Raw genomic sequence first — 19,634 nt, forward strand, 5'->3', positions numbered from 1 at the left:
AGACGACAACTCGCCAGTAAATTCCTTGCCTCTACCGCTTCCTCAAACATATTCCACCCTTTCGTGAGATATCTCACTTGCGACCACCGCCGTGTGCAGTTTCTTGCTCCTGTTTCCTGTTTCGCGTTCCTTTTTTTTCTTCGTGGCGAGGTGTTGATGGAAAGCTCAGATTGGATTCGAGTAAATCGCGTCTGATCGGCCTGTTTTTTTTGTCTCCTTTTCTTCTGATTTTGTTGCCTTGACTTCCTTGGTCCCTGATATTCTACCTCGCCATCGAAAGGGGGATAAAAAGTGGGATAACCCGTCTACCTTTCTCTGCTTTTGTTTTCGTCAACCCGACCCCTAAAAACCACTCCATCCGACACAGGCACTGCCCTGCACAACCCCACCTAGAAGATACCGACAACTCTGTAAAAGCTTGGTTACTGCTGCTCACGTCAATGGATATCTGGATATTACGTCTAGATCAGCATAGTTATGAATTCACGATAATCTGCATTCTACGTCACGCTAGTGGCACTCGGAAACTGCTGTTTCGAAGCGTGCCCGTGGGGCTCTAGATTGTAGCTAACGCTTCCTGATCTCGTCGGCGGCGCTCCCCAGCCTTGCGAGGAGGCAGCAGAGATTCTCGATGGTGGGCAGCACGCTCCCGTCGCCGCTCCCGTCCTCGCCGGTAAAGTTTGCCCGCAGCACCTCCTGGGCCACTTGCATGCAGGCGCGCGACTTAGAAAGGGGCGCCACGCCTTCGGCAGCACTGCTGCCGTCGTCACAGGCCACACCCTAGTCGCCGCCACTGTCGTGTCCGGCCGACGACTGACGAAGGTCCCGCGAGGCGTGGATCGCTGCGCGGCCCTGGCCGAAGGCGACGAAGTCGGCGACCTGGGGCGAGTGCGGCCCGTCGAGGAACACGAGGCCGTCGCCGCCGCCGCCGCCGCCGCCGCAGTCGCGGTCGCGGTCCGAGGTGGAGGAGCGCTGGGTGCGCGGGGAAGGGGTTGGGGCGGCAGACGCGACGGCCGCCGCCCTGGTCACGACGCCGTACGTCCACAGGGCCAGGGCGGCGTGGTGGACGGCGATGGCGGACGAGTCCTTGAGGCGGCCGCGCGGGAAGGCGCGGGCCAGGCGCAGGATCTGGCCCGCGTGCCACAGGGCCCTGCGCGACTGAGCCGAGGCGGCCCAGAGCTCGAGGGCCGGGTAGGCGCGCCTGGCGGCCCGCAAAGACCTGGAGGTCGTCGAGCGAGACGTGGAGGTGCAGCTGGAGCAGTTGCAGCGTGAGGGACTCGGCCTCGGTGAGCTCGGACCAGCCCATCGTGTCGACGGCGAAGGAGTCGAGCGTGCTGCAGAGGCCCTGGTGCCGCGAATTCAGGAGCAGGACAGCGCTGGAGGAGGCGCCGGGCTTGCTGCCGCCGTCGGGGCCGCCGCCTGCCGCCGGCGAGGAAAAAATGCTGTGGCCGTACGCGGCGGCCATTTGGCGAAGCTCCCATATCATGGACCAGAAGCCATGGAGATATATCGAGATGGCGAGCCGGATATCTATGCGGTGGTAGTTCCTGGCCAGGAGTTCTGGGTCGCGGATAAGGTCGCCGGGGCAAGGGTCGCGTTCGTTGGTACTGCCATGATCGCCTCCGCCAGCGGCCATGGTGGCGAGGTATTGGGCTTGCCACTTGCTGGCGTCTCTGGCGGCCCAGACCTGGGACGGCGCGGGTAGTGGTAGTGTCAATTCGGCATATGACATGTGCGACCCCCTGAGCGAAGTGAAAGAAATCTGGGCGTCTCGCATGAAACAGTGAAATACTAGCCTGCGAGAGCGTAAGCCAATATGGTCAGTCTGTCGGGTCTTAGATCAAAGTTATGGTTTTGAGGCTATCAGCCGTACGTATCTCTTCCACGATTCCTGATCCCGCCGTTGCGTCCATTTAGCCTCCAGTTCGGCGCCAGAGTCGCTGGCAGCCACATGGATGACTGGATATGAAGCCATTTTGAATCGGTTCCTGTACCTCATCATTGTGATGGGGATATCGGTATCTGATTTGCTGTCAGCACGGCTGTTCACGCTCAAACACCCCCGGGTATTTAAGTAGTTTCGTTTAGGTCGGGCTCGGGCACTCACGGCACTCGGCGATTTCTATCTTGCGTTTGTTTCCGCTCCAAAGACCAATGTCCTGCCCGAGAACCACCGCCTGGACGAGCGCTCTGTCTGATGCGCGCTGGTTGTTATCCTCAAAGTTTTTCGGTATCACAATCCCTGTTGACAGCGCAGTCGCAATGGTCAATAATAGTTTGAGGAGCAAGATGTGTCGATCTATGGCTCGGAGATGTATGAGAATGAAAACTTACCGACTGCTTCTTGGACGGCGAAGCCAAACTTGCGAAGTGTCAAGTTGGAAGTCATGGTGGCACCGGCCGCGGCGCAGCAGGCGAGGAGGTCTGGGGGGCTATCGCCAACGCTGAAGGATGGTATGTGGATATAACTCGAGGGCTCAGTCACAGCGAGTCCAAGAGGCCGGCCGCGGGGAAGGCCGCAGCCACCCGTACCATTGTGGTGTTTTTGCGGCGGGTGGCTAACACGATTGCTAGGATCCGGTCACGGCTTGGCCCGTCCAGTCGTCGACGGGGCACTGACCGCGATGACACCGCCCCTAGTGCGTCGTATGCGAAGCTTGCCGCTTCGGCCATGGCGGCGGTGGCCGAGGGCACCGGAAGGTTCTCCTGGTCGTCGTAACCTGTATTTTGGGGGTTAGGGGCCCACCTCAGGCGATCATCGTCCCACAGCTTGACAAGCCTATGCCTCAAGCTAGATATGCCGGGCGAGTCCCCATCACTAGTGCAAGAATCCTCATCGCATTGTTGCTGATACTCGTGCTGGTACTGCTGGTGCTGGGTCTCTACCTGCTGCTCCTGTTGGTGCTGGTGTAGCTGTGGTGCCTGCTGTAGCGAGGCGCCGTCCCTAGCAATACCCCAGTTTCCAAGGAAGCTAAAATCAATGTCGTCGAGTTCAAGATTCGAAGTATTGCAAAAATCGAGGACGGCTAGACCATGTAATGACGTGGTATCGGAAGGTGTGTCCGTGCCATGTTGATAGAGAATGCCCCGCATGAAGTCCGAGAAGGGCACGTTGACATCGGGGGTGAAATTTCTGGGTGTTACGGCAGCAAGCGTTCCTTCAGACTGCATAACTAAGCTTGGCTGAGCGGTGCTGAAGCCAAAGGCAGCACTGCCGCCAGAGAAATCGGGGTAACTTCCCGGAACCACATCTACACTGCCTATGGGAGGGCTTGTGGCTGATGTGGGCATCTGGTATAGTTGCGACTTCTGCGGCTGCTCTTGGGTGAATCCAGGCGATGGAGATTTGTTAGGTCTAGCTTGCCGGGAAGTACCCCTGCCAGAGCCGTCGGGCGACGTAGTCCGTCGGTGGATGGAGTGATAGGGAGAAACGCCGGCGGAGGAGCTGTACTTGCACGGGATGCCACGGGTCCTGCATCGGGCGCACGGCTTCACCTCTTCGCACTTGACTCTGGCCCGGGCACAACCGGCGCAAGCCTGGGCCACGCGGGCAGCACCCGGGGCGGAGGCGAGACGGCGTTTCTTCATGCCGGTAGGATCTTCTTCGTGGTTGGCCCTGTGTCTCTTCAAGAGATCTGCCCTCCCGAACGCCTTGCCGCACTTTTCTTCCGGCGATACTCCGTCAGAAGCCGTGCGAGTCGGGAGTCCAGAGAGATGATATGACCTACCACGTCGCACGCGAACCTCTTTCCTAGGGTGTGGGTGGCAATATGCCGCTGTAGATGCTCGGGGCGGGCATACCTCCTCAGGCAGTCTGCGCACTGGTAGAGGCTGGCGGTTAGATCATGGCTATTTGAGTTGGCCGGGGCAGCAGCCGGGCTTGGGTGAGCTGAGGCCAGGTCCCACCCAGCGGCTGCGTTGACGGCGCCCGGGGCATGGGGGCTGAGGTGGACGGGCGGAGGTGATGTCGAGCCGGTAGACGATACCGAGGTTTGCTGAGCATGGTTGACAGCAAGATTGAAGGACAAGGTGGACAGTAGGTCGTGCTGTTGCTGTTGTTGCTGCTGCTGGTGTTGCTGCTGCTGGTGTTGCTGCTGGTGATAGGTGGCAGCGATAGTGTCGTGGAAGGCGCCGGCAGGAGTAGATGGCTGCACATGCTCTGGCAGAGGCAGGAAACTCTGCGAGAAGACAGGGGCGTTGCCGGCCATGATGGCCACGGAAGTGATCACTTCCGAGCGTCGGGAGAGGCGTCAAGCAAATGGGGCTCGTCTGTTGGATGGGCCGGCATCCAGCATGGATACACGGGAGGTGGGCGGCGTTTTGACGTGAGATCTCGTTGGGTCTGATGTTGGTTGTCTTGTCTTAGGGTAAAAGCCAAAAGTCCTCACGTCTGCTTTTACTCCCTTCTCTTCTCCTTGCCTTCCTACTTTTTATCCCCTCGATCCAAAGACTGTGGATAGAGGCTCAAACGACGCAGCGCCAGGCCAAACACCAGCCTAGATGTAGTCGCTCTGCGGCCTTTTCGCAGGCCTGCCGCCGCTCTCTTGGGATGCTTCACAAACCGGCGCCTGGCAGGGGACAGGCTGGCAGGCGGGCCATAGCAATCGGACACTATCACAAATAGGAAACATTGCCCGCCCCTAGGGAACGGTGGACCCGTTAACGTCGAGGCTGAGCTGTGCCGCTAACTGCCGTCAATGAGAGAGCATCAGACCAGGACAACCCTGATTCTGTGTCGACAGACTTCAATGCTGGAATAGCAGACGCCCCGCTGTGGAGAAGGCCTGCGGCGTTTCCTGCTGGTTCATGTCGCGCCTTCCGCTGATAGGCGCTGATAGGTCCCTGATTGATTCTCGTAGAAGGTATGGTCTTGGAGAGGTTTCTTTGGAGGGAAGGAGGAGCTTTGGTCGCAGCTTCTTTGGGACCGCTACAGGTCGAGGCCGGTGCGCAACCCCGGTCTGGCCCTGTCGCCGCCAACAAGGTTGCGCCTTCCCGTCTCAACCCCCATCGCCTGTGACGCCGGGCACATGCAGCATCGCGCGCCCCGCCTACACCCCGACACATCGACGCCCCGACACCCACCGGGAAGACAAGAAGGCACCTATCGGCTGGCCTTTCCCTTCTCGAGACTCCCTGTCAACTGCTACCCTGCCTACCCAGCTTGGTCCCTTGGCTGCGGATCTTGAGGGGAAAATGCGATATCGCAGCCCACCCCCTGAGTCGATGACACTTTCGTTGACTCCCCCTGAGATGCTAAAATGGGGAGAGAAGAGGGTCTGGCCCGTCTAACTGCCTCTGCGCCTTAGCGTCACTTTTAATGACGGGGGAGGAACGTGGCAATTTGTAATAAGGATAAGAACAAGCAATGTAGCATTGCAAGTGGTCCATCCCTGCCACAGTAGCCTAACCCCCCGAACAGTATCATCACTGGCCTGGGCGTGCTGAGCTGCTTGTAATATTGATGGCCACGCGTCCCCATTGCCGCCATTGACTCGGGATCCCACCACGCCATTACCATCAGAGCGACCACCCAGCATCGATGATAGCATTCACGCCCGTCACTCCCTTGCTCTTGACGAAACAGAGCACTTGCTCTGCCGTTTCCTAGAAGTGGAGATGTGTTGTCAGGACGAGTGTGCGGCACACACTGGCATTGAGGAGGAAAAGAAAGAAAAAGACGCACCTCTGGGGTCACAACTCGCTTCAGCTTCGTCTGAGCTATGTTCTTGTCTTGGATTTCTTGTGGAAACTTCATGCCCCATTCCTTGAAAGACGTCAGTAGAGAGGAATCGACGAGCACGCGCAGATTCTGCACACTGGGTAGACATCACTCACTGTGAGCATGAGCCCCGGACACACGGCGTTCACTCTAATCTTTGGGGCGGCGATAACGGCGAGGCCTTTGACCAAATGGTTCAGTGCGGCTTTAGTTACCGAATAGGCCTGCAATGAGGAAAGGCTAGGTGTTAGAGGTACCTTGTCCAAAGAAAGCCTAAACTCCTCTGGGGAATAGAAAAGGGAGTATAAACAGCAGAAAGCAAGCAAGGAAATGGTAAAGGCATGCATACCAAGGAGCTCCCTCCAGGCCTGATTCCGGCCAGAGACGAGGTGACAACCATGCAGCCCTCGGTCTCCTCCAGGTGCTTCTTGGCCGCCTGCAGCAGCCAGAGGTGGCTCTTGACATTCATGTTGAAGCAACGGTCCCAGTCGTCCTCGACGGCGCTGTCGTCGAGCGAGGTCCAGTCCCGAATCTGAGTCCAGCCCTGGTTGGAGAATATGGCATCCAGCCTGCCCATAGCCGAGACGGTGTCATCGACGAGAGCGCGCACCTGATCCCGGCTGGCCAGGTCGGCGCGCAGGAGCAGGAAGTCGGGCGGCTGCTGGCTGCCGTTGTCGCCCGTGTCTCCTGGCTGCCGGTTCCAGGTCCGACGCGATAATTCGAGCAGCTCGGCCAGCAGAGCCTCAGCCCGCTCCTTGTTGTGACAATAGTTGACGACGACGCGCATGCCGTTGGCCGCAAAGAGCCGGGCCGCCGCCGCCCCGAGACCGGCGCTCCCGGCCGTCACCAGGGCGACCTGGCGGGTCGTTTCCGTCAGCGCTGGGGCAGACATGGAGATTTGTGGGGGGGTGTGAGCCCGGTGGCACCCGCGGATGGTCTGCTTTTCGCGAAATCTGCTCAGTTTCAGTTCGTTGATCGTCCTGACGCAGCTGCAGACCAAGGTGAGATTTCTGGGCCAAAGGTCGAGGCACTTGGCACGTCTAGACCTCCTGGGCTTATAAAATTGTCTTGACAGGCAGGTACCGCGACCGACAGTTGTCAGCCATGCTCCCCCGCATTACATCCGAGGTTCGGCACTATGGCGACGACGGGCGGGACTTGATGGATGACCAGACGAAACTTGGCATTTTCGACGGGTACCTTTAAGCACCCACTAATAATGCCTATTAGAATCCCTATCTACTGGAATGCTCCAACGTCTCTGGCTGGTAAGCTCCGTTGATTATGTAGATAAAATCACACCAGCAATGGGCGAGAGGGAACCCCACCAAATCCGCATGCCCCGCCCTCATGGGTTGTTCCCCAGGCGGGGTAGACGGGTATCTATTCCCTAGATATCGAGAACCGCAGACGGCACACGCAGCCCGCTGCCGGGAAGAGGCACAGCAACACGGCAACAGGCACATATCTTGGCTTGGGTGCTGGGGCGCTGGGGTCTTTGGCAAGCCAGCTAATTGGGCGATTGACCACGTGAGCCACTTGTCATGGAAGCTCGCAAAGGCGTCGCGAACGGTGACGTGACGCAGAAAAGATCACAGGGCCAGCAAAACGCGCCAGTTGGACCTGCTGTCCGCTGGGCCGCCCAGCACCCCACCGAGGGACGAGGGAGGCTTGTTGCTAAGATAAGAAAGATAAGGCCCACTAATCGGCAGTGCCGGCGCCCCTGACTGGCTGTCGGAGGGTGCGTTGGTGGGGCAGCGCTCCGAAAAAGGGACCTGATCCACACCGTGTGTTGACTTGGGCTACTAGGAAAAGGGACAGCCGCCTGTGCTCACCTCGCGTGCTCGGCCGCATAATGTTTTTGCCCCTCAGTTGTTCGTCCTGCAATCAAGGACGGCCGCGACAGCAGCAGCAGCAGCGACAGCAGCAGCAGCAGCCATGGAAAAGTCTAAACTATTTGCACCGTCCTAACTCAAGCACACGCATAGGCCGTTCCTTTGCCATATCTACACGTGTTGTGAGTGAGACCGACTGTCGCACGCCTGGATATTAGGTATTAGGCATCTCCAGACTAACCCCTGGATTGTTCTGATCGAATCAGCAGCTCCGCACCGCCGCCTTCACCTCCCTCTCGTCGCTCCGACACCAGCAGCCTTTGCCTGTCCTGCCAGCGATCCCATCCGCCGCCAACTGAGTCGCCTCCCGAGGCTAATCCCGGACGCGAAGAAAAAAAGCCTCCAGCCACAGAAGGCGACTCAGAACGATAAACGACCGCAAGTGACGCATAGACGACGCCCGCTCAGCGAGCCTTCCCGGCCCCCCATACGCCCCTCACTCTCTTGTCTTTATTTCGGGCGGGAGCCTTGCGCACCAGCACCCACTTGAGAAGAAGCTGATCGTCTTCACTCAAAGTCGAGCGCACAAATCCACCCATGCCTCACAATGTCTGCTTCTGCTGCTGAGGGAAGCCGGCCTCCACACCACAGCGACGGCCACGAGGCTGCCGATGACGGAACCGTTTCCGTCTCGGGAAGCTCCTACATAGGCAGCGACGCCTCCGAGCCTGAGCCATCGGCCTGCCGCTGGCGCAGCGAGAGGTACTTCGACCAGGAGTGCTCCCGCTACTTTGACTGCCCCTCGCACATGGTCGAGCGTGCCGTCTCTGATCACGGCCACGGAGATCCGCAGGAGCACGGTGGTCCCGCTCCGACGCCAGCCCCGGCTGGAGCCGACCAACCCAGCAGCCCACCTCCATCCCGAGATATTGACCGCGTGGTTTCTGGCGGCATCAACAGCGAGCTCGTGGGAGAGCGGCCAGTCGCAATGGACGACAGGTCAACAGAGCAAGATGCTCCAGCAACTCCCGTTCCTGTGCCGACTCCACCAGCACCTAGCGCCACCTCGAGTCTGGGGGAAGTTGGGGGTAATCGAGATAACCCTCTACGCTCGGCTCTTGTTGAAGCGCTGCAAATCCAGGCTGCCACTGCTCCCCTCTCCCTCCTAAACCCCTCCGGGAGCGGCCGCTCGACATCCGCTCTAATTCCTGGCTCGAGACCTCTGCCTGCTCGCCCACCTCGCGACACAGAAGAACCTCCTCTCCCGTCGCTTCCGCCCCCGTCGCCCCTGACCGAAGGTCCCACGGCCCGGTTGGGCGCGCCGCCAACTTTAGTTCCCAGACTTAGCCGAACAGGGGAGAGTACCGGGAGGCGGCAGCCTGCGCCTGCAATTGTGTTACCCAGGTGGCAGCCTGACGCTGAGGTGACACTGTGCCCGATATGTCATACTCAGTTCAGCATTTTTGTTAGGAAGCACCACTGCCGGTACGTTCATGTCACGCGCCCCGGATCCACGAGCCAGCTTGGTTGAGCCAGTTTGGTTGACTTACGAGCACAACTTGTCACAGAAAGTGTGGGAGGGTGGTCTGTAACTCGTGCTCGCCCCACCGAATCACTATTCCCTTCCAGTTTATCGTGCAGCCGCCAGGGCAGACACGCGGGCCACGATATGCGCACCCCATTCTAGGTGGCGAACTGGGCTACCCCGATTCGAGTGCTCTGGCGGGCGGTGACCGGGTGCGCCTGTGCAACCCCTGCGTCCCCGACCCGAATACCTCTCCGCCCCAGGCACAGCTCTCGCCCGGCGCTCGGCGCTCGCCTCACAACAGGTCTCAGAGCAACGCCGGGACCGCCCCGACCTCACCCGACGGCGTCTCAGGTCGCCACCCAGACTTCTACGTCTCTCTCGGCGCCATAGGAAACGCCTACGCGAGAAGTAGGAGCATAACAATGGTGTGTTGGCCCGTGTTCTTGACTCTATTCTCCTCGTTTCTTTTGTTTGTGACTGACCCCACGTCCTGCTTGCGTTTGACACCAGCAGCAACCCGAAGGCGGTGGCGTTTCCCCGGGATCGAGAGGATCCAGCAGCGCTTATCCGTCCACACAGAGGAGCATAATGACAGGCACGCCACCTTCATATCTCCCTTCTCAGCATCGCTACCAGCCGACCATGGATCCACGACAGTCAGGCGGCCCCTCGACGACGGCTCACTACCGCCACCGCCGGAGCCTCCCGCCTCCTCCTTCCCAACCGCAGTACCAGATCCCGGAGGAGGACGAGTGCCCCGTGTGTCACCGCGAGCTGCCGCGGCGGACGCTACCCAACGTGGAGGCGCTGCGCGAGTCGCACATCGCCGCCTGCATCGTTACCCACAGCACATACGGCGCTTCCCCGGCCCGCCCCGCCGCCTCGTCATCGGCAGAGAACGGTGGCAGCGGGGAGGGATCTTCGTCGTCGTCGGGCGCTCAGACGCAGCCGCGCCTTCCCCCAATCCCGCCCCGCCGCACCGGCATGTTCCCGTATCTGGCGACGGAGAAGGACTGTGTCGACTCGGCTGAGTGTACCATCTGCCTGGAGGAGTTCGAGGTTGGGGCCCCCATGGCCCGTCTCGAGTGCCTCTGCCGCTTCCACCATGCCTGCATCTCGGCCTGGTTTGTCAACCACCCGGGCCGTTGCCCCGTGCATCAGCATGACAGCTTCGGCTATTGATCCGCCTTGCTTCATGGCGTGTGTGGCCCGTCGCTGGGTCAATGCTGTCATGCCTCTTCCTGTACCTTGCCATTTGCATCCCTACATATCAAGTGCATACATTTATATACCCATCCTTTGTCTCTTTGACTCCACCCGTCGCGGCCTGACCGCTACTCTCTCTCACTCTCCATCTCATGCGCGTTTCCTCACGACCCTGATTTCTGGTGCCACCCCCTCGTTGCTCCACTGCAAGGCACCTCGACCTGTAAAGTGCCGGGAAGGGCTCCTTTGATAGCATCGTCATGCATCTCATTTTGTGTCTATCTCACGGCGTACTCTAGGAGCGCATCGGGGTGTTGCTTGCTTTGTGCTTTTTCTCCTCTCGGCTGGGGGTCTGGTTAATGTCTCAGTATCCATGACGAAATATCCAATGTGTATTTTGAGCACAGTATCACTGGCGGCTACTAGATTGCATCATATCAAATCTAGCATTTGTTTTCAGGCTCCTTCGTTCCATGTTGCGCCTCCCGAGGCTTGCTAGATCTACCTAGACATGACTCTACAGTCATAGACTCAGGTGACGACAAGTTTGCCTTGTTCATAGTGCAGCGTGTTGAACATAAAACCGAATCAGTATATATCATTCCTTACACGGCCTTGCATGGTTGTGGCCTGTCGGCTCCGCGTGCATAGTCGGGCACAGAATGCATTAAAAGAAAACTCCGGCACTACCACCTAGATACACTGCTACCCAGAAATGGGGTCATGAGAGGGGCGGGCGGGCGTTCTATTGGCCGCCTGCCTGTTCTGCACAACGAAGCCAAAAAGAAGTTTGTGTTTCCTCCCCAACACACGTGTTGAAGTGCGTCATGCATCTCGCTAGGTGCGGGCGTGAGTGGCGCGTGAGGGCGCGTTGGATTTTTTTTTCTTTTTTCTGATCAAGCTGCGAGGATCGAAGGGGAGACCGGGTACTCGACAGGAGAGTGGAGAGATTAAAAGAGAATAGATACAAAATATGGAAGGGAAAAGTCTTCGCTTGAAAGAGATGACATGGCACTGCCCCGCTCTTCAGATAAGCTAGAACGAGCTTTACCTGTCGAGGGCTTGGCTTTGACACTAGAGTTTCCAGAAAAATTCAAGGTTAGCAATGTGATGCACGTACGGTATAGAGGCCAAAGGGGGCAAAAGATGAGGGGCTGGGGGGTACGAACCATGTGCCAATACACCCCCCGCTTCTTGAGCAGCTCGGTGTGGCTGCCGCTCTCGAGCACCTTGCCCTCGCCCAGGACGTAGATGACATCGGCCTTTTGGATAGTGCTCAGACGGTGGGCGACGGCAACCGTGGTGCGGCCCTTGGCGACGCGCTCAAAGGTGGCCTGGATCAGCTTCTCCGTTTCCGAGTCGAGCGACGAGGTGGCCTCGTCGAGCAGCAGGACCTGCGGGTCGCGCACGAGAGCGCGCGCGATGGCGAGCCGCTGCTTCTGGCCGCCCGACAGCGAGACGCCGCGGCTGCCAATGTCGGTGTTGTAGCCCTCGGGCAGGGAGACGATGAAGTCGTGGATGGAGGCGTCGCGACAGGCCGCGTGGAGCTGCTCGTCCGACACGGCGGTCGGGTCCTCGATGCCGATCAGGACGTTGTCGCGGATCGAGCCCTGGAACAGAGTCGGCTCCTGCGCCACGAGCGACATGTGGCGACGGTACTCGAACACGTTGACGTCGGACGCGGCCACGCCGTTGAAGAGGATGCGGCCGCGATGCGGCTCGTAGAAGCGCTCGAGCAGCGACACGATACTCGTCTTGCCCGACCCGGACGCGCCGACGAGGGCGGCGAACTGGCCCTTGGGGATGCTGAGGTTGAGGCCCTTGAAGATGGAGACGTTGCGGGTCGGGTACTTGAAGTGCACGTCCTCAAACTCGATGCCGATTCCCTGATCCGCGTCGGGCACCGACTTTTGGCCCTCGACGGCGCTCAGATCCTTCTGGGCCGACTCTCGGGTTCCGAGGATGCGGTTGGCGGCCGACGTGGCCTGGGCCGCGTTGGGACCAAAGCTGAGCCCGTTGCCAGCCGACTCGGCGCCCTGGATGACAGCCATGTAGCAAACGAAGAACTGCGTTATGGTGATCTCGCCCGAGAGCATCAGGCGCCCGCCGTACCAGAAAATGAGCGCCTGGCATGCGAGGCTGATCGAGTCGCTCAGGGCAAAGATAAGCGTTGTGTATCTCGCCTTCTTGTTGGCTCCGTCGACGTGGTTGCGAAGCAGGTCGGAATAGCGCGTGCAGATGGGGTCCTCGAGCGTTAGGGCCGTCACTGTCCGGAAGGCACCGATGCTTTCCGAGGCCCATTTACTGGACTCGGCGAAAACAGCCGCGTACATCTTTTCGAACTCGATCTCGTATTTGACCCTGAAGTAGCCCGCAGCCAGACCTATCGGCATGGTGACGAAAATGGCGACTAGGGCCAGTTTCCAGCTAAAGGCCAAGGAAATGGCGAAAGCTCCGATAATGTTGAAAACTGCCGTGTATACCATGGTCATGTTGATTCCCAGGAGCTCCTCAAGCTGCTTTGGGTCTCCGGCGACACGCGCGGTTAGGGAACCCGTCGAGTTGGGCTCGTCGTCGTAGTATGGGATGCGCTGGTATAGGATGGCACGGAAGTACTGCTGACGGTAAACGGCGCAAATGTAGTGCTGCAGGTAGATGGAGCTGTAACCCAGCACAAAGTACGCGACGCCGACCCCGAGAGCCATGACGAACCACATAAGAGACAGGAAAGAGCCCTCGCTCAGGATTTCCGGCATGGGCAGCTGGAAGACGGCAATGGTCTTGGCGAAGAGGTACGCCTGCAGCGGGACGGCCGAGCCGGCCATCATGGCGGCGACCACCGAGATGACGTACAAGGGCATGCGTGACTTTTGCTCGGCAAGCAAGCGCCCGAAGCTGTTGATGGTGCCCCGTTCCCGCCACCCGGCAATGGTCGAGACCTCGTTCTCGGATAATGCCGCGCTCTTGGTCCTGGCCATGGTTTCGCCGAGGCTCTCGCCGGCCGGACCGTCGCTGTCATCGTCGCTCTCGTCGCCGAGGGACAGCCGCTGGGCATGCACCAACCCGTAGTAGACGCCCGTCGGGTCCTGGAGAAGCGAGTCGTGCGTCCCCTCTTCGACGCACCGCCCCTTCTTCATGACGCAGATCTTGTCAGCCGTCTTGATGGTGGAAAGCCGATGCGCAATCGTGATGGTGGTCCGGTTGCGGGAAACCCTCTCAAGAGCTTGCTGCACAATGCGTTCGCCTCGCACGTCGATAGCCGAGGTCGCCTCGTCAAGGATTAGAATCTTGGGCCGTTTGATGATGCTCCGAGCGATGGCGATGCGCTGCCGCTGGCCACCCGAGAGCTTGGTTCCCGAATCTCCAACAAGGGTCTGATAGCCATCCGGCAGCTTGTCGATAAACTCGTCTGCAAACGCCTCGCCGCAGGCCTCACGCACCAGCTCCTTCTTCCTCTCCTCCGACTCGTTTTCAAACTCGGAGCCGACGAGGCCATACATGACGTTCTTCTCGATGGTGTCGTTGAAGAGAAACGGCTCCTGCTGGACCAGACCGATCTGGGACCTCCACCATTTGACATTAATCTCGTCAAGCTCGTGGCCGCAAGTCGAGATGCTGCCTTTGAGCTGTACGGGGGGACCGGTGGTGATTCCAAAGAGGGCAGAGCTGGCCTCGCCCTCCTCATCTTCGTCGTCAGAGTCCTCCGGCATGGGGCTGCCACCGTTCTTCTTGGCCTTCTTCGCCTTCTTCTTCTCCTTGGCCTCTTTGTTCTTGTCTTTTTCGATAGCCTTCTCCAGTATGTGTTGGTCGTTTTTCAGACTGTACCACCTCTCGATCAGGCCAACGATGGTGCTCTTTCCAGAACCCGACGGGCCGACGATAGCAGTAACTTTGCCAGCAGGAAAGACCATGCTGAGGTTGTCGAGAACTTTGACGTGCGGGCGGCTTGGGTAAGCAAAGTCGACGCCCGAGAAGGAGATGTCGGCGCTAGCCCTTACGTCGGGCTCCTTGAGGTGGCCGGGGTCGGGCTGCGGGGCGTCAATGACGATAAAGAACTCGCAGGCAGCAACCATAGCCTTGGCCACAGCGATGAGCGGGGACGATATGCGCTCGAGGGACATGACCATGATCATGACTGACATCAGAACGATGATGATGGCTCCGATACTGCTGATGCGGCCGTCGACGAACATGCGGGTTCCATACCAGAACGTGAGGGCCCAGGAAGCGAATATGGCAAAGAAGACCAAGGCGAACTGTGTCGAGAGCAGAGGAGTGGTGGCCTGGCCAAACTGCCTCGCCTTGTGCGCCCACTCGGCATATCTGGCAGCGATACGCTCCTCGGCTCCGCAGGCAGTCACCATGCGAATGCTGCTGAAGGCCTCGCTGGCCACCGAGTTGGCTTTCGTTTCCGCTCTGGTCTGGCGGGACTGGCCCTTGATGATAAATGGCAGCAATATGGACACGGTGATGACGATGAAGAGGATGACCGACATGCACACAAGGGTCAGGAGCCACGACCAGGTGAAGGCGATGATGATAGCGGTGATGATCATGGTGAGAAACTCGATAAAGGTCCCCAGCTTCTCCGAGATTCCCAGCTGGAGGGTGTTGGCGGTGCTCGTGATAGTGCCGGCGGCGGCCCCCGAGGGCATCGAATCCAAGACGTGGATGGTTTGCTTGAACAGGGAGGTGAGGTAGGCGAGGCGGATCGCGGCTGACATGCGGATGCCGATGAGGCGGAAGCAGAACTTGCTGATGTAGTTGAGAACGAAGCGACCAAGGAAAAGGGCGAGCATGTATAAAGCGAAGCGGTTTAGGGTGCCCTCAAACCTCTCCCGAACCCCAGGGTCTGCGACGTTGAAATCTGTAAAGTTATCGACAAGGCGGCCAAAGACGACGTTCATCAGCGGCATGGTCGTGCCGGCGCCAATGGCAGCGAAGGCGGCCGAGGCCATGAGGATGTAGTCGTAGGGCTGCGCATAGCTGAATACGCGAAGGTAGTCCTTGAAGTTAGCCTCCCGCTCGGGGCGGCCGCTGGCGCTGGCGCTGGCGGCCTTGTCGTCCCCTTTGGCTTGTGGCTTCTCCCCGTCGTTGGACGACGACTCTACCGTCGAATTGGGAGGTATTGCCGCAGCCGAGACGCCGCCAGCCTCCAACGGCGGCGCGGCTTGCTTTTCGGTGCTCATTGGAGGGGTCAGGGGGCTAGACTTGGAATAGAAACCAGACTAATTTTGTAAAGGTCAAATAAATGAGCGAGAGACAAGAAGGAGTGCGAAGCAAGCAAGCAAGCAAGAATCAAAAACTTGGCGGCGGCATCTCGAATGCTAGTCGAGAGGCTCATCTGGTCGCTGCAAGAGGCAAGAGGCAAGAGGTAAGAGGCAAAAGGAATGGGAGAGAGCAAGGCGCTGTTTTGTATTGTCTTCATCCCACGGCGTTTTCGCCAAGCAATCCAGCAGCCAGTTCACTTCCACACCCAGCAAAATAATATGAACAGGCAGCCCCTTGGCCGTGGCCGGGGTCGGTTTTGCCAAATGCGGCAGTCAGCACGTGCTATAGCGCGTTGGCAGCCTAGCTTGGCACGCCTATAGTGGTGCTGGGTGGAGTCTTGGCGACCAAAAGTCGAGGGCCCTGGACCACCAGGCGGGGGTTGTCGCTAAAGGGGCTGACGTTTAGCCTCCCGCAGCCCTGGGTCTGAGGGTCTCAGAATCAGTGCCCCAAGCTCTCTGCATGTCAGCTCGGCCTCTGCATTCACCCGCAACCCCGACTTCCAGACCATCGCCCACGAAACAAAATACTATTTGCTGTAATTCTTGCCCTGGGAGTCATCACCGTGGCAGAATTCATCAGATCGCTGCGATGCCTATCTTGCTATCTTGGCGTGCAGCCATCTGTCCTAGCCGCACAGAGTAAGCTGCATTGCCGCGATCCCCCGGGCAGGACTAACACGTTGCCGGAAATCGCGTCGCTTATTCTGGCATGGAGCGGAGAATGGGCAGAAAGAAGAATCTGACAGAAAACCCGGCTGGTCCTAGCGCCTATACGACGTGCGAATACGCGGGATGGCATCTGCACAGGGCTCGATTCCCCCACCATGCAGCTGAGCTGAGGTGGCAATTTCGGGAGCGGAACCCTGACATGCAGGGCTATCCAGCTCAACCCTAACCCCGTCCGTCACCTTTCTCCTGACAGGAGTCCCTGAAAGCCAGCCCCTGACCGTCACGTCGTGCAGTGAGCATGCGCCGTATCACCTGCGGCGAACCACTTCGGAACACCATGTTGCCAAGGTCCGCTGGCTCTAGAAGTAGCTCTCCGGCATCAGCAATCTCCGTCACAGGCCAAACCAGCTCGGCACTCGGGCTTGATCATGTCCAGCCAGTCTTGGCAAACTCCGAACCGGTGGCGGACCCCGAGCAGAAGACGGACCCCAAGCTAAAGATGGCTTACACTTGCGGACACAAGCCACGAAAAAAAGCTAGACAGGCTTGTCTTTTATCCAACACAGCTCGCGGCGCCCCGAATGTATTTGGGGTTGCCGAGTACTCATCGGGCCCTCAACCTAAAACGCTTCTCCATCCCCTATTCCACACCTGGGCCAGAAAGTTTCTTTCGCATGTCAAGGAATCAAGAAAGACTGTGGGATGCTCCAGCAAGCTTTATTGGAGTGCAGATTCTTATAAGGCCGCCGTGGCTGCTGCCGCCCGGCTACGCAGCAGCACTACCAGCCAAGTCGTCATGTTTAACTCGGACGTCCCGAGAGCTTGTTCCCCTGAACTCCCTCATCCGAAAGCTTCACCACCACCATTCTACCAACCAAGCTTCCAGGCATCACCATGGAAGCGTTAACAAGGCCAGTCGTGTCTCCAAATGAACCACAGAATTATCCAAATAAATGCCCAAGTCTCGATGCGGCGGGTCTGCACACCCCCTCGATATGTCCTGGCCCGACAGGCAACCCTGTCGGGGTCATCAACAGGAACAGATCCGGGCTTCGCACATGCTCGCTTTGAGGCTGAAAAAGAAAAAAGAAAAAAAAAGAAACCCACCATACAAGTAACACTCCCGCGGCATGGAAGTTGACACCCAGTCCCAGAGCCATGAACCGGCACCAGACCCACCCGTCTTAAAGCTGAGCGCGGAGCTTGTGCTCTGCATCGCCGACTACCTCTCGATTGGGCAGAGCGCTGCTCTCTTTCTGACCTGCAAGCGGCTCTACCCCCTGATACGCCGCCTTCGCTTTCGCGCCCTGCTGAGGGACCTGGCCAACGACCTCGATGACGAAAGCGGCAACTCTCCATGGATCCACAACTCGGACCCATGGGGCAGCGACAGCCTTCCCTACGGCAGCAATTTGCCCCCGTGGCTCGACGACCCCTTCGCCGCCGCCGCCGCCGAGTCCCAAGACCGGCGGCTCGGGCGCGTGGCGACGACGGGGGATCCGGAAGACGACCTCATGGAGCTCCTGCGGCTGTTGGAGCGCGACACGCCCGGCCACTTTCTGTGCATGACGGGCTGCCACATCCTGCACCCCTACGACCAGCGCCGGGATCGCTCCTTCACCTGCCCCTACGAGCCGCGAGACTGCGAGGAGGCCGAGTGCAGCACCTACGTGACCGGGTACGTCACCCTCCTCGTCTTGATCTTCTTCTGCATCCTGTGCATCCACGCCGGGGACCGCCTCACCTCGCCCCCGCGGCCGGTGCCGCCGCCAACGTGATAAGGTACGAAGGTGGCGGTAGTTACAGTGGTGTTTAGTCAGAAATAGCTATTATCCACTGTTAGCTTTATTTCGCCAGCGCAAAACATCCTTTGGCTTGACCCTCTCTTTTAGCGGTCGTGTCCTGCGTTTTACGAGTGCGACAGAGCAACCACTGACCAAATTAGATCAATACCCAACCACTCGCTAACAGCTACCAACGGGTGATCCAACGCATGTAGGTTCAAGCTAGTCCGTCCCCAGTACATCATCAGCGCGAGCCACATCCACCGCACCTTCCGGCACGTGCGGACGCGCGGGTGGACCGGGTCGCCAGTCTCGAGCCTGGCGGCGTCGACGACCTGGTCCCAATGGTCCGGCGGCCCGGGCGAGGACGACCCATACTACTTCGACAGCAGCCGGACCTGGCGCAAGCTGGTGGTCGAACCGGTCGTCAAACGCTCAACGGGCCACGTCTTGGTCCACATCGCGCAGCACTGCTGGACTTGGAACGGCGCCAACAACGACGAGACCCCGGGGCCCTTTCCTGCCATCGATCCCGACTCTTGCTGGGGAGACAAAGCGGACCCAGACGACGAATTCGATCTCTGGAACTTCCTGCCGGCGTCGCCCGAGCGCGCGTTCCAGGGGCCACGCCTGCCCTGGTGGGCGAACGAGCTGCTGGAGCCCTGCGTGCACATGCTGCAGCGGGACGAAATCGGCCACCTGAGGCAGCGGCTGTGCAAGAAGCCGTGGGGACCGCCGCGGCGGCAGGTCCTCCGCGCCATTGAGGCTTTCATGGCGGAGCGGGAGCGGGAGCAGCCGCCATCGCCGCCGCCGTCGTCGTCGTTGCCCTCGTCGTCGTCGTCTTCGTCGTCGTCGTCGTCGTTGTCGGTCTTCGACAATTGGGAACCAGGGACTGACGGCGGCAGCCCCCGGAGAGCAGCCCCGACCACGAGGGCGCGGCACGTGCGCTCCGTCTGCCCGGAATGCCCGACCGAGGTGCTCCTGACCGAGATCGTGTACGGGGCCGACAGCGGCGACCTGGCCGAGGGCGCCGAGGTCATGCTCGACTCGTGGCAGGACTTCAGCTGCCGCCTGCCGGCGGACCCGCCGGGCCGCCACGGCCGCGTCCCGACCCGGTGCGTCTACAGGTGCTGGCCCGTCAGGCACATGCCCCCCGTGCCGGTGCCGCTGCAGCCGCTCGACCGTGGCAGCGACAACGACGACGATGAGGATGATGATGACGACGAAGTCGAAGGAGGGTACGACCTTGACAGCGACGCCAGTAGTGTCAGGTCTGGGCAACACTACTGGTCTTCCGAGAGGAAATCCGTGTTCCGCACGCGTGGCGGCATCGGCGCCGCCATAAATCTGATTACTGAGGCGCCACAGGCTTTGCTGACGTGGAGAGATCCCGAATTCATGGCCGATTACAACGATCCATGATGTGTAATGGGGTTATGTGCATGTCAGAATTGCAAGGGGGGGCAAAAAAAAAACCGATACCCGGAATAGACTCTAAACAACAAATCATGAGTTACATCAACCCATCCTTCCTCTTGTATTCCCATCATTAATTTCGTCTCGAAGGAAAAGAAGAGGAAAAGGCCAAAACACAAGGGGAGCGCCAAGACAAGGGGGGGGGGG

General features: G+C 59.3%; 5 protein-coding genes across 6 annotated transcripts; 2 read left to right on the forward strand and 3 right to left on the reverse strand.

Moving 5' to 3' along the window:
* Nucleotides 1-567: 567 nt before the first annotated feature.
* GGTG_12224 (C2H2 type zinc finger domain-containing protein) lies at nucleotides 568-4,208 on the reverse strand (the record flags this gene model as incomplete). Its single annotated transcript, XM_009230119.1, has 8 exons — nucleotides 568-704; nucleotides 819-1,158; nucleotides 1,220-1,796; nucleotides 1,887-2,022; nucleotides 2,108-2,242; nucleotides 2,335-2,476; nucleotides 2,533-3,660; nucleotides 3,729-4,208. 8 exons carry the CDS (start codon nucleotides 4,206-4,208, stop codon nucleotides 568-570), a joined length of 3,075 nt encoding a protein of 1,024 aa, XP_009228383.1.
* Nucleotides 4,209-5,517: 1,309 nt separating this feature from the next.
* GGTG_12225 (hypothetical protein) lies at nucleotides 5,518-6,611 on the reverse strand (the record flags this gene model as incomplete). The annotated part of the gene is made up of 4 exons (XM_009230120.1): nucleotides 5,518-5,604; nucleotides 5,684-5,764; nucleotides 5,836-5,943; nucleotides 6,069-6,611. The coding sequence occupies 4 exons, from the start codon at nucleotides 6,609-6,611 to the stop codon at nucleotides 5,518-5,520; spliced, it is 819 nt and encodes a 272-aa protein (XP_009228384.1).
* A 962-nt stretch (nucleotides 6,612-7,573) lies between these two features.
* Nucleotides 7,574-11,109, forward strand: GGTG_12226 (hypothetical protein). The gene is made up of 4 exons (XM_009230121.1): nucleotides 7,574-7,736; nucleotides 7,821-9,039; nucleotides 9,123-9,507; nucleotides 9,596-11,109. Exons 2-4 carry the CDS (start codon nucleotides 8,162-8,164, stop codon nucleotides 10,262-10,264), a joined length of 1,932 nt encoding a protein of 643 aa, XP_009228385.1. The 5' UTR covers nucleotides 7,574-7,736; nucleotides 7,821-8,161; the 3' UTR covers nucleotides 10,265-11,109.
* Nucleotides 10,899-15,786, reverse strand: GGTG_12227 (hypothetical protein). The gene is made up of 2 exons (XM_009230122.1): nucleotides 11,458-15,786; nucleotides 10,899-11,362 (listed from the first exon to the last, which is right to left on the reverse strand). Exons 1-2 carry the CDS (start codon nucleotides 15,475-15,477, stop codon nucleotides 11,336-11,338), a joined length of 4,047 nt encoding a protein of 1,348 aa, XP_009228386.1. The 5' UTR covers nucleotides 15,478-15,786; the 3' UTR covers nucleotides 10,899-11,335.
* A 331-nt stretch (nucleotides 15,787-16,117) lies between these two features.
* Nucleotides 16,118-19,629, forward strand: GGTG_12228 (the record flags this gene model as incomplete). 2 transcript variants are annotated; one of them, XM_009230123.1, is made up of 3 exons in its annotated part: nucleotides 16,118-16,197; nucleotides 16,324-17,905; nucleotides 18,227-19,629. In XM_009230123.1, exons 2-3 carry the CDS (start codon nucleotides 17,358-17,360, stop codon nucleotides 19,431-19,433), a joined length of 1,755 nt encoding a protein of 584 aa, XP_009228387.1. In that variant the 5' UTR covers nucleotides 16,118-16,197; nucleotides 16,324-17,357. The 2 variants fall into 2 exon arrangements, with proteins under 2 accessions (XP_009228387.1, XP_009228388.1); XM_009230124.1 differs by having other exon boundaries at nucleotides 16,324-18,009; nucleotides 18,227-19,433.
* Nucleotides 19,630-19,634: the final 5 nt, after the last annotated feature.

Source organism: Gaeumannomyces tritici, assembly GCF_000145635.1.
Source record: "Gaeumannomyces tritici R3-111a-1 unplaced genomic scaffold supercont2.8, whole genome shotgun sequence".
In the NCBI taxonomy this organism is placed as follows: Eukaryota; Fungi; Ascomycota; class Sordariomycetes; order Magnaporthales; family Magnaporthaceae; genus Gaeumannomyces; species Gaeumannomyces tritici.